General features: G+C 42.7%; 1 protein-coding gene across 2 annotated transcripts in view; it reads right to left on the reverse strand.

The window, feature by feature from the left end:
• Window positions 1-7,451: 7,451 nt before the first annotated feature.
• Window positions 7,452-17,277, reverse strand: part of KCNQ1 (potassium voltage-gated channel subfamily Q member 1) — a 282,319-nt gene continuing 272,493 nt past the window's right edge. For both annotated transcript variants that reach the window (XM_035120964.2, XM_035120972.2), the window contains one exon: window positions 7,452-12,337. In XM_035120964.2, the coding sequence (XP_034976855.1) occupies window positions 12,140-12,337 (198 nt within the window). In that variant the 3' untranslated portion in view covers window positions 7,452-12,139. The remainder of the gene's footprint in view (window positions 12,338-17,277) is intronic.

Below are 17,277 nucleotides of genomic sequence, written 5' to 3' on the forward strand. Positions count from 1 at the left end.
CAGACAAACGCCGGCTCCCTCGGCCTATAGAGCGAGATGAGCGCCGCAACCCCAGAGTCGGACACGACTGGACCTGATGGTCAGGGGCCCCTTTACCTTTACCTTTAGCTTAAATGCCTAATGAAATGCATTGACCAGTATTCACACAGTCCCTGTGCGGTACATGCCAATGTAGCTCTAAGCATCGAGAACTAGAGTTTTTTAGTGTTCTTTACTGGACAATGTATCACACACACTGCTGCATCAATGGAGCCCACAGCAATCCAAAATGCTGCTCCTCTTCACATCTTCAGCCTTTTCTGCTAGTGGATCATACTGTATGTTTGTGTGACAAAAGCGGAGGTTTGTGGCTGGATTCAGAGGATGGTATAGATGCAGATTTGACAGGGGCCCACATGCCACAGTGATTGTTCTGATTATATCCAAGTACTGGATGCCTCCAATACCGATATTGGCTAAATAAAATTACGCTTGACCTTTCTGAGAAAACATCTGTGCCTTAGGAATGCAGTTCTGAGTTCTGTTTGACCGGGGGAAATGAAGGGAACCTGTTTATAGTGTGAGGAGATGGGTGAAGAACTAGACGGTTCTGCCAGGAGATGCTTCAGTTTTTCTTCCACGCAGCAGCCGAGATTCTACCAGGATGGAGCAAACAAATAAATAAGCTGTCCCTCGCTGCCCCCCTGCCCCGGTCCACAAGCGCTCCATTGAAACGCTGCCAATTGGAAAGGCTTGTCCAACCACAACCTAAATAATTCAAAGCTTTGTCGTGAGGCAAGAGCAAAGCCCTCTTTCTAAAAAGGCACTTGCCTTATCACTCTCCAGCAGATGCTTCAGTCAACCATTGGATATTGAAAACATAAATAATGAAACAAAATTTGGAGACAATGGCTTCTGGGGCTCGGGGACAAAATACTCGCGGATATTGTCAGTCTCTGAGTAACCAAGCAGCAAAAGCTCAAGTGACAACAATAGGCAGGCAAAGAATAGAGACAAGTTAGGAGGCCTGAATCTGAATTAGGCCCAGAGCTGCACATGCTGCTGTTACCGTAGAAACTAACCTCTCCCCTGAAGAGGTTTGCTAGGGTATTGTTTGCGGGACACAAGATGTGTCATACACCAGATGGTCGTGTGCTGTATAACTCAGTTATCTGAGAAGACAGAGTAAAGGAATGTTCACTACAGATCTCTTCAGAAGGGAGAGCTGGGCACCATCTGTTCCTTCAGAACGAAGGCACTTTGGGGAGGGGGTGGGGGGAGCAAGAAAGGGGGGAGGTTTCTTTTTTTAAAAAAGGCTGCCCATTTTAGTCACCATATTCAGTTTTCATTTGGCTAATTTTGCCACTGGGACTTATTCCAGGTGAATTACGTTTCAGCACATGAACAATCAGCAATTATTTATCTCTCTCGAGTCTATCATTTAGAAATAAAACTCCTCTGAGACCTCCTGGGTCATTTACTATCAGAAAACCACAGAGCAATTTTAACCATATGGCTCTCCTGAAAAAAACACCCCGCTTCTCTGCCACCCTTCCCAACTCCCCGCTTCCTTTTAAAGATATTTACGCGTATTTCGACAGAGTTGGGCAGCAGCAGTTTCTCCTCTTTACCTTAGGCCCATTTTGGCTTGCCTTTTGCAGATAGTATAAATGGGAAGAAGGAAAAGGAGAAATGGGTTTCGTCATGCAAGAAGGAAATGGCACAGAGCCAACGCCTTATCTCTGGCCTATGAAATGGGAGAAATTGATACGGGCGGACTGTACCGCTACACATTTTGAGTGATTTCATTGGGCTATTAATCAAGTCTCTTAAGTATTCTTGAAAGGAAAACAAAACCACAATATAATGGGCTGGAGCAAAAGAGCCTTGAGTGGAAGGAAAATATTGTTACTAATGCTCTTTCTGTATTGTAAATGCTTGCACAACAGTTTGCACAGTGCTATATAAAGCTTATGTACCAGTTTTCATGCTTCTGCAAGAGGTTAGACAAGTTATTGTGCATGCAGAAAAACCATCTTTCTGTTTGGTTTGCCCTTTCCTGTGTTAAATCCAGAGCAAGATGTAAATTGGCCCTTCTGTGAGAAGGCAGCACTCTATGATAAGGGGCACCATTAGCTCCAATCCAGTAGACTTTGCAAATAGGCATTACTACCAAGGAGATCAGAATCATTAGCAAATGATGGTTACAAAAATGATTAACAAGGTTTAACCACATCCATTTTCTTGGTGGCTGGCATACATATAGTAGGATTCACTCTGTGTGTACACACCCACACCCACACCCACACACCCCTACCTACACCTAGAAGTCTTCATGGATCTTCTTGCAACTGACAATGAAATGCATTGGTTTTCAATTTATAACATTAAGTTTATAACCTTCAAGACTGGGCAGAAAATGAAACAAATGAGGGTGCTGCAAAAGCAGATGTTTGTGGTGGATTGTGCTTCATCTGGCAATTTATGCTAAATGTTCTCAAGTTACCTTTTAACATGATAAAATCTCCATGAGGTGGTTTTACTTCATGTTTTGTGTGATAAATACTTGCATGCACCATCATGTGGTGAGAACTAGTATCTACCACACCGGAACAAGCGCAGTATTTTCAGGGCACTGCCAGATGACCTTTTCCAATGAGCACGCATCCTGATTTGCTTGCACAAAGTTTACACGGGAGTGAAGATTATCTCTGATTCTTTATTGAGCGTTTGTTCTGGTGGGTTTGTGAGGAGGTTATAGGACAAAGAGCATTAATCCTGATTTGCTTGCATTGGTGTTTACATGTCTTCCTGTTAAATATTTGTTCACCACCACCACCCCACTTTTCAATGCATTTCACTGTCACTTTCCCAACTGCAAAAAGTCCTATTCTTTTTCTCGAAGAGGATTTATTGAGTTAGTGCAACAGAGTACTTTAATCCATATCAATAGTACAAAATTAAGATTTATGGTGTGCACTTGAATCCCACCCGCAAAATAGTCACAGTGGGGAGGCACACTCCAGAGTGATAAATGCCAGTTCTCTCCACATGAGGGCATATTAGAACAAAAACATTAACTGGTAACGTTACCTCATAGTGACTCTTGAGATGTCAAAAATGCACTTGAGAACTGAGCCATCTCTGACTGCTTCACGTTGGCCTGGTTGTAAGCCTAACCATGGTTTACTAGGATCACACAAATATGTGGACTCCCGGAGACAAGCTGGCAGTTACTTTCTTCCCCCTTGTTTTTTTTTTTTTTAGTCCTGTGCCACCCCGGGCCGAGGCCAAGATTTGACTTAGTATGTTGTCCAAACATGGGCTCATCATGGTTCAGGTCTCTCTCTTCACTACCCATGGGCTGTACACCCATAACAGTTCATGCTGAGTGAGGAGAAGGCATAACCCTGAACATGGGTTCAGATGACATGCTTAGCTAAACCTTGGCTTAGCTCAGCAGTCTGGGAGTAAAAAACGCCAGGGAGAATAAAAGTCGCTACAAGCTCCTCTGTTGGCACAATGAGTTCAGAGGGACTTACTCCCAAGCAAGTAGGTACCAAATTGTAGCCTGAATCTAATTAATCTCCACCAAGGGCTTTCCATCTGCTCCTTGGGGGGCGGGATGTAAGGAGACACTGTATATTTGTATAAGCTCCACGGGTGTGCCATTGCACACACATTCAGTTCTGGAACAGGATAATTCAGACCGGGGTGGGGGCCGACGAGGGCACACAAATATAAATCCAAGACATTGAAGCAGAGGTGGGCTACTCAGCTATTTGCAAACACAAATAAAATATAGAACTTCATTGTCTAGGAAAGAAGCAAGAAGATTTTAAACATTGTTGGTAATATATTCTGCACTGAGAAGCTTAAACCAAGCTTCTTGCTGGCAGTAGGGACGTTTAGAGCTATTACCTGTCAGCCGGATGACTGGTTATGGAAGAAGGAAAATGTTCAGGACAACAGCTTTCAAAACAAATTGAAATGAAAAAGCACTCCTTATGTTCTTTCATAGAATGAATTATGGCAACCCAAAAAGATGCTGCTGGCTTCTAAAACATTTGCTTCTCTGTAAAGCCCGTGGAAGTTTGCGCCTCTGACTTCTGCTGCACCTGGCTGAGTGATTTAGCAGAAACCCAACCAACAGGACTGTGGAAGCTTTATTTTCTTTGTTCTGTGGGTGCCTGCTATGGAAAGCCAAGGTTGGATTAACTCAGGCTAAATCCTTGGGCATTTTGCCAGAGCAATACTAACACTGATAGGGAAAAAAATGCACTAACACTCCAAGAAGATTTCAGGGCTGGCTTTACTTATCCATTTTTTCCCCATGCTCATAATACAGGAGAGAGCAAAATTCCCAATACGAAATCTTGCAATCTTTCTCTTTAGGCTCTAGCTTCCGTCCCTGATGCAACAGCAGAACAATTAGAAAACCTGTGAGTGTTTGTGCATAAAAAAATTTCTGTTTCCATTTTACCTTTGCTTTCTTAAATAAACCCACCATTCCACCACCCCCTTCCGCCTCCACTGCACATACACTATTCACACAAGTTTAGCATTTGGCCTACACCCTTCTTTGTTGAACCCCCTTGGCACCAGTGTGAAAGAGCTCCATCTCTCTCTCTCTCTCTCTCTCTCTCTCTCTCTCTCTCTCTCTCTCTCTCTCTCTCTCTCTCTCTCTCTCTCCGCTTTTTGTGTTGACAAGTTTTCAATAACCTTGTTGCAGTTGGAATGGTCATAAACATTCCACAACACTCAGCAGCTGAACTAATGTCAAAGGAAATATTCTTTCACTACACTGAAACCAAAGATTTTACAGGAGGGGTCACCACCCTGGCATCAGTGGCTGTGTCTGCCATAGTGTTATCTAGTGCCCATAAGCAGACCCTTCTCCCCTTACTGCAGCTGCTAGACTGGTGACTGGGAGTGGCTGCTGAGACCATATAACTCCTGTCCTGAAAAACCTACATTGGCTCCCAATACGTTTCCGAGCACAATTCAAAGTGTTGGTGCTGAACAGTAAAGCCCTAAATGGCCTCGGTCCAGTATACCTGAAGGAGCGTCTCCACCTCCATCATTCTGCCCAGACACTGAGGTCCAGCACTGAGGGCCTTCTGGTGGTTCCCTCATTGCGAGAAGTGAGGTTACAGGGAACCAGGCAGAGGGCCTTCTCGGTAGTGGCCCTGTGGAATGCCCTCCCATCAGATGTCAAGGAAATAAGCAACTATCTGACTTTTAGAAGACATGTGAAGGCAGCCCTGTTTAGGGATGTTTTAAATGTTTGATCTTTTATCGTGTTTTTAATATTCTGTTGGGAGCTGCCCAGAGTGGCTGGGGAAACCCAGCCAGATGGGTGGGGTATAAATAATAAATAATTATTCTTATTAATACTGCAATTCACCTTGAAAAAAGCCATCCACTGTAGCCAATAGAAGGCCCTTTTCATGGCTAATTGTGACATGGGGGTTCAGGGTGGTGGTGGGGAGGGTTCATCACTAGGCAGAGTCAACTGTTTCCTCCCCAGCTGTGACTCCCCACCACCACTGAAAAGTAGGCTTGAAAGAAGGCTGGCTTTGGCTACAGTAGAATACTTTTTTCAAGTCTAGTTGTAAGGGGAGCAGTGATTTAATAGGGTCATAGCTGAGGAGGGAAGGATTGAGTCCTGGGAAGAGAAATACCTAGTAAAGACTGGAATTTGTTTCTTTATGCCACAACTGCTGCGAGAGTATTATTAGCAAAATACTGGAAGACGCTGAAGTTACCTACAGTGGAGGAATGGCAGATGAAGATGTTGGACTATATGGAGCTTGCTGACCTGACCGGGAAACTACGCAACCGGGGAGAGGAGAAGATGAAAGAGGACTGGAAGAAGTTTAGAATATATTATAAAAAGTATTGTAAAATTGATATCTGAGGGAGATTTTAAGCAACTATGTAGGTTGTAGGTTATGAAATAAGAGACTAAAGGTTGAAACCTGTGAAGATGGAGAAGCAATGAACCATTAGAAAGGGTACTCGAGGAGGTCCATTGTTGAATTGTGAATAATAAGATTATGAATTGATAATTTTCTTTCTTTCTTTTCTCTTCTTTACTATTTGTTTCTTTTTATGATATATGATTGTTGAAGTTACGATGTTTACCATGCTGCAATAAGTTTCATTCTTTTTTTTTTGAAAAATCTCAATAAAAATAATTTTTTTTAAAAAAAAGGGAAGGCTTGAGTCTTCCCACCCCAGTTGTGGCTCCCCTGCCACTGAAAATGCCCCTTGGATCGCAATTAGGTTTGAAGCTACCGAGAGCAGCATATATCCCTTCTTCCCCTCCCTTGAGGCAGAACAGCCAATAAAAGCCTTACCCCTGTAGTAGAAACACAGCAATAATGGATTAAATGGCCAACAATTTTCTGTCCTTTCAATCCCAATAGCAGGACCTGCCTGCATATGCAGATCCATGTCCAACACACATGCAAAAAAACAAAACAAAACAAAAACCTCTGGTTCTCCCATTGTCCGAAGGTCAAGTGAAAGCCAGCCTATTCCACAAGCAGGCTGCATCTGAGCAGTGTTAAGGCATAAGTAGCAGTACTGATTTGGGTCTGTGATGTTATGCCTGGAGGCCTCCCACTCTAGGCATGGCGATTGTGGTGTGGATTGCAACTCACAGAACTGTCAGTTTGGAGGCAACACTCCAAAAATATTAGCAGAGATTCTGATCGGAGATTTGCTCTTTCACTTACACTGTGAAATAAAGAGCAGATCTTTGTATACAAGGTGAAAATGATCTTAACCCCCCACCCCAGATAGGTTCCTGGTCTGCAAACCTGGTGAGATATCAAACCAGTGAAGTTGAGACCAAATGAAACAGCATACAATTCCTGTCCTGTGTTTTATTAGGAAATTAACAGCCTCAAATTACAACAGTGAACATTATTTAAAAACAGATTGAAAATCGTAACAGTTCTCTCTTGATTTCTTATAAAACATAATGCCCCAGAATAACCCCCACTTATATATTCCAAAGAGTTTCTACACCCTTTAAAATGCATCTGCTGTACAAAAGGAAGAGTGATTTTAAATATATTCTACATTCCATTTAATGAGATAGAGAAGAATGTGCTTTGCTGTCCAGAGGAAGAGAATGAAATGTTTAAAACAACACCCTAGAAAGTTCAAGCTATGAAACAGACGTTTTGGATGCCGATGGCATAATTATGAGGCAGAAGGCAGTGGACCACCTCAGGCAGTGGGTTTGGGTGCTGTTAAAGATGGCAGAATAAAAGGCAGGTATCTTTGATGCGTGGGGCACAATCCAGCAGGAAGTTGTTCAGTGCAAGACTCACTGTGATGAAACAGACATACACAAGAACATGGTAATGGGGTGGCTGGCTTCTTGATATGGTCTGTAGCTTTGTGGCTGTCTTTGGAACCCAGAGTTGTGAGTTCAAATTCCTATGGATATGTAAGGGTTTGTTTTTTTTTTGAGCCACAAGCAGTGGCAATAGTTACTGGTGTGCATGTGGAATAGATAAAATTATGGAAAACAAAGCTATTAAAGCCACTGATAGACCTAAAAGAAGCTGAATCAGATGGCCTGCTGACTTGCTAGTGGGGTTCCATGTTATGCCCTTCTATTGCATTGCTCTCATTAATTTCAATGGGACATGCACATCGTAGGACTTCTGGATGGACTGTGCCCCATGTTAATTCATGAATGTGGAGCTTGGAGATTTGTATTTTCCTTGCTTTTTTGTGTGTGAATTCACTGCTATGTACAAGAAAAAGTTTTGATTCCTCACCACCAATAAATAGGAACCTAAGAATGCAAGAAGAGCCTGCTGGATCACACCAGTAGCACATCTAGTACAGAATCCTGTTATCACCAGAAAACCTACAAGCGGAACCTGAGCACATAAGCACTCTCCTCTTCAGCAGTTTCCAGCACCTCGTTCTCAGAAGAACTGCTGCCTCTGACTATGAAGGCAGCGCATAGCCATCATGCTCGAGCATAGCCAAATAGAACAGCAGGACCGACCATCGACATCCCCCCCCCTGCCCCGAGGCCAAGGAAAGTTGCACCCCACCCCATTTTATGTGCAAAACTCAAATGGACAGGCACTTGAATCTTACTTCAAAACTGGGGAAAGAACATAAGAACTAAGTGCATAAGAAAAGCTATCGGGATCGTAGCCAATTGCCCAGCTAGTCTACCATTCTATTCTCACAGTGGCCATTCTGACTATGTGCATAGTGTTACCAAACTTATGTATTGTGTACATACCCAAGCTATGTGTATACAGTGGCCAACCAGACGCACTTGAAGGAAGGAGGATATTTTAGGCGTGCAGGGTAGGCTGTGTAGCATGCACACCTCTGTCCTCCAATAGAAGGATCCAGTCAGAGGGCTCAGGAGGAACAACCAAGGGCTGAAGCCACTGCCTCCTAGCATCTGCCGCCTAAGGCAATCCTACTCTGCCAATGGTAGAGCCAGCCCTGTGTAACAGTATTATGCAGCTATCATGTCCTGTCCTTGCCCCAGAATTTCCAGCATCCAATTCTATTAAAATATATGACACTGAAGAGGTAAAGATCTAATTCAGCTACTTACTTGGAGAAACTTTATTTTACAATTTTGTTCTTTTACAAATATCTGAAAGAAATGTGGGGTGGGATGGGAAATGAATCTTGGTTGGTTTGTCTTTCAAAATGAAATCAACCTAACTAAAAGATGGAAAATAGAACCAAAGCAAGAAGTCATATATAAAAGCACCCATCAAATCATAACCACCACCACCGCACCAATATGCTGAAAAATGTTTTCTTTTTTTTAAACAACAGCAACTACCATGATTTTAAGCACCAATTTCCCTGATTTTAGGATACGTTCACTGCTTTTGAAACAGAACTGGTGAAGGTGTTACATTTACTTGCTTCCTACAAATCACCACAGAAGAAAGAAGATAAGAAAATTATCGTGTGCGAAAAGGTATGCCTGCCAGAGAAATCCCTTATGAATCCTAGACTACCAACAAAAGTTTTCCAGTTAGGATTTTAGCAGTGCATTCTTGTCAAAAATAGTCAGTTGAGATTGCCAAAAGAAATATTGTAGGCATAGATAGAAGATACAAAACTGTAGAATTGAATTCCTTATAGAATTGCTGCAGGTGTAGAAAGAAGGAGAATGTCGCTTCAGAAGCATCAAAGTGAATTCACAGATAGTTTTTCACGTATAAGCACACATTAAAATTAATGGAAAGTGGGCAATGGGATTCTGTTCAGGCTTTTATGATATCATATACTTTCAACAACAACATTCTCAGGACTCAGAAGGTATCGGTATGTTATACTGGAGTTTTGCTGCTATAACATGTGCAAGGTATTCACTTAGATGCTGTGCAGGATAGCTGGGTATAGAACAGGCAGACTCAGCCCGCCAGATGTTTTGGGACTACAACTCCCATCATCCCTGACCACTGGTCCTGTTAGCTAGGGATGTTGGGAGTTGTAGTCCCAAAACATCTGGAGGGCCAAGTTTGCCCTATGCCTGATATAGAATTTCCTTGATAGACTACAGTGCTGCTGCATATATAAGGAAACCTGTGAAATTTGAAGCAGCAGTAACTCTTAGCATAAAGAGGTAGGTTACATGTGGCCCTCCAGATGATGTTGGACTCATCTGTGCCAGCCAGCATGCCAATGGTCAGAGATGGTAGCCGTTCTAATCAAGCAACATCTGGAGGGCCACAGATTGCCCTACAGATACTGGAGTCATCCAAGCACTGTTTTTGGTGGACACAAACTACAGCTCCAATGTGTATCTGCTAAAATATGATGTGCAAGGCAGCTCTCAGAGAACAAAGTGTTCATTCATTTCATTACCGCACCCATGGAAAGAATGCTGTTTGGTGAGGACAGGTGTTATGCCACAGCTTTCGCGCGGCTTGATTTTGAGCTGCTTGGCATGTGTGCAGTCTGTCCCTCACTTTAGTTGATATGCCTGTCACCTGGGTGCCAAAGCAAGAACCTTAGCATCCTCAGGTCTCCATACAAAAGAGGGCATCTAAGTGTTGGTCATTCACTTAATCTGATAGTGGCCCAGGAGGTCATCAACAGAAGACTTAGAAACTGTCAGTGGACCAGGACAAATAACTTTCCCTTGCATGATTTTCTGGCTGATTGTACACAATCTTTTTATTGAGCTGTGGGCATGCATGCTACGCTCAGAAAAACATAGCAGAATCGCACCCAAGGTTGGAGGAGAGCTCTTTCATACTCAGTCGTTCCCCTAAAAATACCACAACTATGTGGAATGAGTAGCAGGGCTTGCCTTCCATATTATATCTAGATTATCAGGAATATCCCAGAATCCTTGTGGTCTTAGCTGCAGCTTGCTTGGCTTGATCATCCTGATATTGTACCATATATTTAAGTACCTTACTCAGGGCCACAGAAATAGAATTGAAATTCTATGCCAGGGAATTTTTTATTCCTTGCTGCAGAATGTGCAAACCTACAATTGTGCTCATTAAAGCAGAAGTAGCTGTAGAAATTTTCTACAGTGAATGTGTAGAATTCACTGTCATTTCACATACTTGGGGGAGGGGGCAGTCAGTCTTCAAATTGCATCAAACCCACTTTCTTTCTCTAGTTTCCTTTGGGGGCTGGTTGAGTTTTGCACCTACATTTTTTGATTGCTCAGCACCGGATGACTCACCACACATGTGAACTAACTCCACTGAAAAGTGCTATGTCTGCAATGAGGCGAGACAGCAAGGACATCGTATCTGTGATACTGATGCTGATCTGTTGCATATGCAGATCATATATTCTTTTCCTGAATAAGAAGGGCTTGCAGAAGGATGAGTGGCTTCTGCTCCTCCCAGTTCTCTGGTGCATACAGAAGTTTTGGGCATTATAGAGGTGCACTGCCAGGCACTTCCACATCTAGCTAGCAGTGCCTCTTTGTTACAGCCAAACAGGCCGAAGAGTATGTGCATCTTAGCATTAGCAGGACATGCACACTCCTCCTTTTTGGGCATTAGGGAGGAGTGTACCAGCTAACATAAAAGTGATTGCAAACTTGGCTGGTAGTGCATTTCCATAACGCCCAAAGCTGCTTCAAGTATTTCCCCCAACTTGCCATTTCAAGCCCTTTATCGACAAGATCCAGTTACTCTAGACCTGTGCTTAGTTACAGTACATTGAGAAACAGACTAGACCCACATCAATATAAAAAGCAATAAATTCAGAAAGCTCATTGAGGACAAACACACTCAGATGGTTATGATAAATACTACATATAAATTCTTTGGCAGCAAAGTATGATTCAACAACAATAATTTTCCTATGCAATATTTCTGCATCCCCATGAAATCACTGTATCTTAATAAAATAGACATTGCTTTTCTTTACATACATTACTGTACTAGGCTTAAAGCCCTAGTTCTTCCCTGAAGAAAAAGGTGTATTTTTTTGTTTAAAAAATTATAGTCATTATCTTATGTAACAGGCTAAAAATAAAAATGGGCGGGAAATCACTCAATGCATGCATTTGTCATTATTTAGAACAACAGTAGTACAGTATGTTTATATGATACAACCCACATACTTTCCTTTCCTTTAAAATCTAACTAGTAAAACGATATTGCTATCAGCAGAGTCATAAACAGAATACACAGATGACCCATCTATGTTCAAGTATCATCATTATTGAAGAGCCATAGGGTGCCATCCACCAAGCATAGCTGCTGTGGAGTTTTCAAACAATTTCAAGGGTGTTTGTGCACGACTTCAGAAACTGGCTTACAGCAGCAACAGTGCTTAATAAAGAAAGCACATAAAGCAGTTGACATTTTGCCTGTGTTAGCTTTTTTTGGTCTTTCAGTGTAGCGACAAATTACAGTAGGAGAATTTATTCACACAGGGAATAAAAACAGAACTTATGAAAGTACCATGTTGATAATCAACACAGTGTGGAGTTTTAAGGTTTTGTGGTTGTCCGTATAATTGCCTTTGGAAGAATGCATCTGAGGTTAGTAACGTTAGTTCAATAGACCTGTTTAATTCTTCTATGGCTGATTATATGAGCTTTAATTTCCCCCCATCCCCCATCAAGATTCACAACATTCAGTGTCAATTAAAAGGGCTGCTTGTTACATCAGGAGACGTCATCCTGGGTGCTCCTTGGAACTGTCAGTTGTTCATAGGTAGGTAGGGTGTTGCTGGAGAGGAAGAGCTCGGCGTTAACATCATGCCTGTGAGATGATTTGTTGCTGCCCTGGGTTCCTTGCTGGATGGAAACCAGGTGCTGCAGCAGGTCTGTGATGAGATTCAGCTTCTGATCCATTTGAACTACCTACAAAAGACAAACAAAACGCCCACTCAGAATCTGAGAGTGAAAAAAGCTGTGATTCAGGACAGAGATTTAAAAATCAGAATTAGCATAAATGTATGTCACGGTTGAGCCGAGACTTTTTTGGTCCTCTGGGTAGAAAGATTGGCCACCCTCGTAAGACTTACATATATACAATGAGTGATATTAATATAACCATCTGCTAAAATACACCCCTGCTTAGAATTCAGTATCAAAGACCTATCTGAATTAGCATGTACAGTATTTGTGACTTCTTGAAAAATGCTCACAGTTGGTCTTTGGGGAAACTCCAACAAAAAGGGAGTTTCAAAACCGAGGAGTAGCTAACAAAAGCCGCTTGTTTATGTAATCCCATTGACTGTTTTGGCAGTGCTGTGGGACACATCATATGAACACCACACTACACAGATGTGGCTGCCTAGGCATTCAGAACAAAGCTCATTGTGTGTGTGTGTCTTCCAAAGAAATAAAGCACCACTGAAAAGTTTGCAGTGCCAGATTGCCCTGATAAACAAAAAACCTGAGCACTCTTCTAATGCACACGCGGGCAACAGTCCGTGGGAAGGTTGACGTCCAAATTACAACCCTCTGACCCACACCATTTCAGAGTCAGACATGCTCTTTGCTGCAGTGCGAGAGAAGGGTTGCAAGCTGTGCAGCAAAACCTCTTTTCTTCAGGACACATGCCTGTGACGTAAGAAGAGGGAAAATATGACTTGGCACGAAATGGGTGCAAAACCTGTTATTTATTAAACTTACAGTGAATAGAAAGTACTTTAACTAATCAAACTTAGAATGTGATATACGGCGGGCAGAGCTATACATGACAGCAGATCCGTTAGATCTGCTGCTGCTGCTGCTGCAACATTCTGCTTCAGTGGGATTCATTTTAAAATGTGGAGCTACAGGCCTGGAACAAATCGTAGCAGTGCCAGAACAAAAATTGGCATGCAGGGGTGGGTGGGTGGGTAAAGAGGAGACTGACCTCTTCAGCTATGATCTACAATATCAAAACAAATGCTGTTAATTGGGAAATGACGAAGCAGTGTCTGTTGGGAAGACTGAATTTTTCATGATCCCAGCAACAAGGGATTTGTGGAACCTCACAAACTGAATAGCAGTATGGAGAGTACGTTTAGCTCCTGTTGCCTTCCTTTGTTCTTAAAGGATAAGAGAGCATGGGAGAATAATCTGTACCAGGATTTACTTGGCATGAGATATTCTACCCCTCTTATTTCACTTTTAGCAGTGCTGGCTGGCACTTTAGAGAGGGGAGGGCAGAATAAAAGCCCTGCTAATTCCTTGCCCACTCACATAGGGAAGGATTCCTTTTATCTCAAAATGGGTGCTGCGGACAATATAGTGTGACAAGGGCACCTAATGTTCTCATGCCCGGATTTAGTTTCTGTTTAATTCTAGTGATAATAGGAACCTAAAGGGACGGGGAGAGAGAGGGAGAGGGAGAGGGAGAGGGGAGAGGAGAGAGAGAGAGAGAGAGAGAGAGAGAGAGAGAGAGAGAGAGAGAGAGAGAGAGAGAGAGAGAGAGAGAGAGAGAGAGAGACCATGCCTGGACATTAAAAAACTAATTACAGGGAGCTTAGGTGTTGGCAATTAGTAGCAAAAGGGCTCAAGCATAGCCCCCCAAGGACAAACTTCTTATGCCCCTCTGCTGCTTTCTCCCACTTAAGCCAGCCCAAAGGCTTTTAAGCACACTTTCCGCTAACATGATCTGCACCAGCTGCTTTTGGTGGCATCCTCCCATTTATCTCCAACTCTCCCACTCCTGTGTAGACAGTAACAAGGCTATGTTACAGTAGCAGCTGAAGTGAACAGGCAGAGAATTCTCAGAGCCTCTGTTTTCTGCTCAAGGGAAAGGAAGGGGTTAAATGCCCCATTGTGTCTTGGTGTGTGTGTGTGTGTGTGTGTGTGTGTGTGTGTGAGAGAGAGAGAGAGAGAGAGAGAGAGAGAGAGAGAGAGAGAGAGAGAGAGAGAGAGAGAGAGAGAGAGAGAGAGAGACCCCAATGATAATGTTGCTGGCCTTCAGTTCCTGCTCAATTCAAAAGCAGCAGGCCACCTTACTACTACTACCACCGACACTACTACTACTACTGACTTGCAACCTAAATTACAGGTTTCATGCTGTGCTCCTAACCATGTCTATGCAGAAGTTACCCCTAATTTATCCTTAGTTTAGAAAGCAGCACCTCTTCCCCACCTCCCTAGCAAAGCCCATGAAAGGAACTGAAGCTGCTAAAACTCCAGCTTGAGAGAAATCAATCTATTCACGTCTGGTTATTGTCCAAGTATCGTTCAGGACACCGAAAGATAATAAGTCTGAAAAACATCAACAAACCTGGATCCTTTCAAATACGGCTCAAATATTTCTCGGCCGAAAGAGAAGACTGTTTTTGTCAAACGATTTGGACACTCGCTGGGAAGCAGATACAGAGGCCACAAAAATACGAGGTGCTGGTGGATGCACTGCAGCTGGGTTTTCCTGCCCACCCCCACCCCACCCCCAATACAAGACAAAGGCTGCAGTCCTCAAACTCCTAACCCCAGATTAAGCTGTGAGATGGTACAGTGAGAAATACTAGCCCCATGGAACAGGAATTATTTTGTTTGCCCTATAAAAATGAAGCCAGTTAAGGTAGCTGAAATGACTCTAAGAGAAATCTCTTCAACTTGCACTTCAGGAAAAATAAGCATAGCCATGAACTGTAGATGGTGCTTCTGGGTACCACAGGAGGTCTTGTGGAACGGTGCCTGCTAAGCAAGCAGTGGAGTTTTAGGCTAGGACAAGCAAGCTTTCACTGGGTCCCTTCATCTGCCATTGGAAACTCTACCCCACCCACAGTTGCCTTCCAACACCCAACCAAAAACCTTCTAACTGGATTGTAGGAGCACCACTTTAGGATGACAGGACCCACTCAAAATATAGATTATGCACATCTCTATTGAGACCTGCAGGTATAGGGCAGTATAAAAATTCAATTAATAATAATAATATGCTGAAGTTAGTGCCTGCATATGGCACTGCAATTAAACAAAACAAGGGGTGTATGAATTAATTATCCCCCCCCCCCACCGCCCTGAGGGCCAAACTATGTATAACATACACAAATGGGTACATTTTCTGTCTTATAAAAAATGGAAATATTCCCTATCTTATGCTCCCTTCTAGACATTCTTCAACTCAAATTATCCCCTAGGCTGCTTCCCCAACCCCTGCCCTGGCCATACAGGATATACACAGGTACTTATGATTTCCTTGGCAAGACACAAAACAGTTGTGGATAGGTGGATTCCGATCAGGAAAATGGATGGAGTTCAGCAGGCCTTCTGCATGCTCTTTAACCTCCTTTGGTTTCCTCCTTTTGGTGGTGGGGAATTTCCCCCTCCCCCGCTTGTTATGATAATTGAGACTATTTTGATCCCGACTGCCATTTTGCTGTTTGTGCATGCATAAATATGCATATATGGAGATAAATGGAAGATTTAAAGAGCTGCTTCATTGTTTTTTACTGTATTTAAATATGCAGTTCACTATTTAGGGGCCTGGGAGCCAAAAAAAAGGGGAGGGAAGTAGTGTCAAAATGCACAAGAAATAATGTCATTATCATTCCTCTCCTGCAACTCGCTGCATCAGAAGCTGTTTTTAGTTAGTTGTTGTTGTTTTTTTTTTAAAAAAAGATCCACAAGGCTATATGTAATGTGCAGTCAGACTTCCTGATATATATAATACCCACACCCATGGCACCTTGAAGATTAACAAATATATTGTGGGATAGGATTTATAGCATGCAGGCTTACTTGGAAGAAAGTCCCACTATGCTCAGTGATGCTTACTCACAGGTAAGTGTGCAAAATGCTGCAGGACTTTCTATAGTTTTGCCACAACAGGCTCCTGCTCCTGCAGACTTGGGTTTGGGCACCTCTTATTCATTTGGGTTTCTCACAATGCTACACAATGAACAAAGCACATAGGCGCTTGCTTCATAGGAAGCCCAAGAGAGTGTTAATATGCTATGCCGAAAAAGAAAACCTACAAAAAGTGAAGCAATGCCATATTCTTTAAACAAGTTTGAACTATATTTAGTGTACTTTACATTTAAGCATACCTTACACTTCCCTAGGAGTCAGGCTTTCAAACACATTTACTTGATTAGAAAATTAGCTACGAAGCCAGGGGTGTAATAAAAGCAAGGCAGGCAGAAAAAAGTGCTGACTCTGCTGTAATATCAACTCCTCTGGACAGCTCTGCACTTTTTAGTGAAAACAGCAAACCATACCGATAAAATATAAAAATAATTCAAACTGATCTGCTTCTTTCGTGTAAAATGCAAAAGCAAGCAATTTTTTGGCAGCTGCATGTGTCATATTAAAAGGGCCTGCAACTTTTACACAATCAGATTAGTTGGATCTGCAATGCTCATTATTTTCTTTTAGCTGCTCAGTGACATCTCATAGAATTTTGAACCAAAACGACTCCACTGAAAAGAGTGCTTCCCTGCAGCAAATCAATACAACTCCTTTACTCATCAAATCAAATTTTGCCCTGAGATAACAGATGAATCCTGCAGTGAACATTTGGCAGTTTCTAAAGTGCAAAGTGCAAATAAGGCACACCTATGAGTGTCAGCATAGTAGGAAGCCTTTGTTTTCCAAATCCAATGGGCCATATGTTCAGTTGCAGCTGAATGGTAGTAGGTTCTGCACCACATTACCGTACTTATCATTTAAAATGGACTTCTGTCTTGACAGAAGGGGAGTTGGATAGTCAGGCCCTACCATTGGGCACATGAAGCAACCACCTCAGATGGCAGCTGTGGTGGTGGGAGAACAGTACCAGGAGTCACCTGTTCCTTTTGAAAGCCTCATCTGTTCTCCCCTGCAGCTGCATAGTCCGTCCTGAGCCCCAT

Source organism: Zootoca vivipara, chromosome 1 (assembly GCF_963506605.1).
Source record: "Zootoca vivipara chromosome 1, rZooViv1.1, whole genome shotgun sequence".
Taxonomy (NCBI): Eukaryota; Metazoa; Chordata; class Lepidosauria; order Squamata; family Lacertidae; genus Zootoca; species Zootoca vivipara.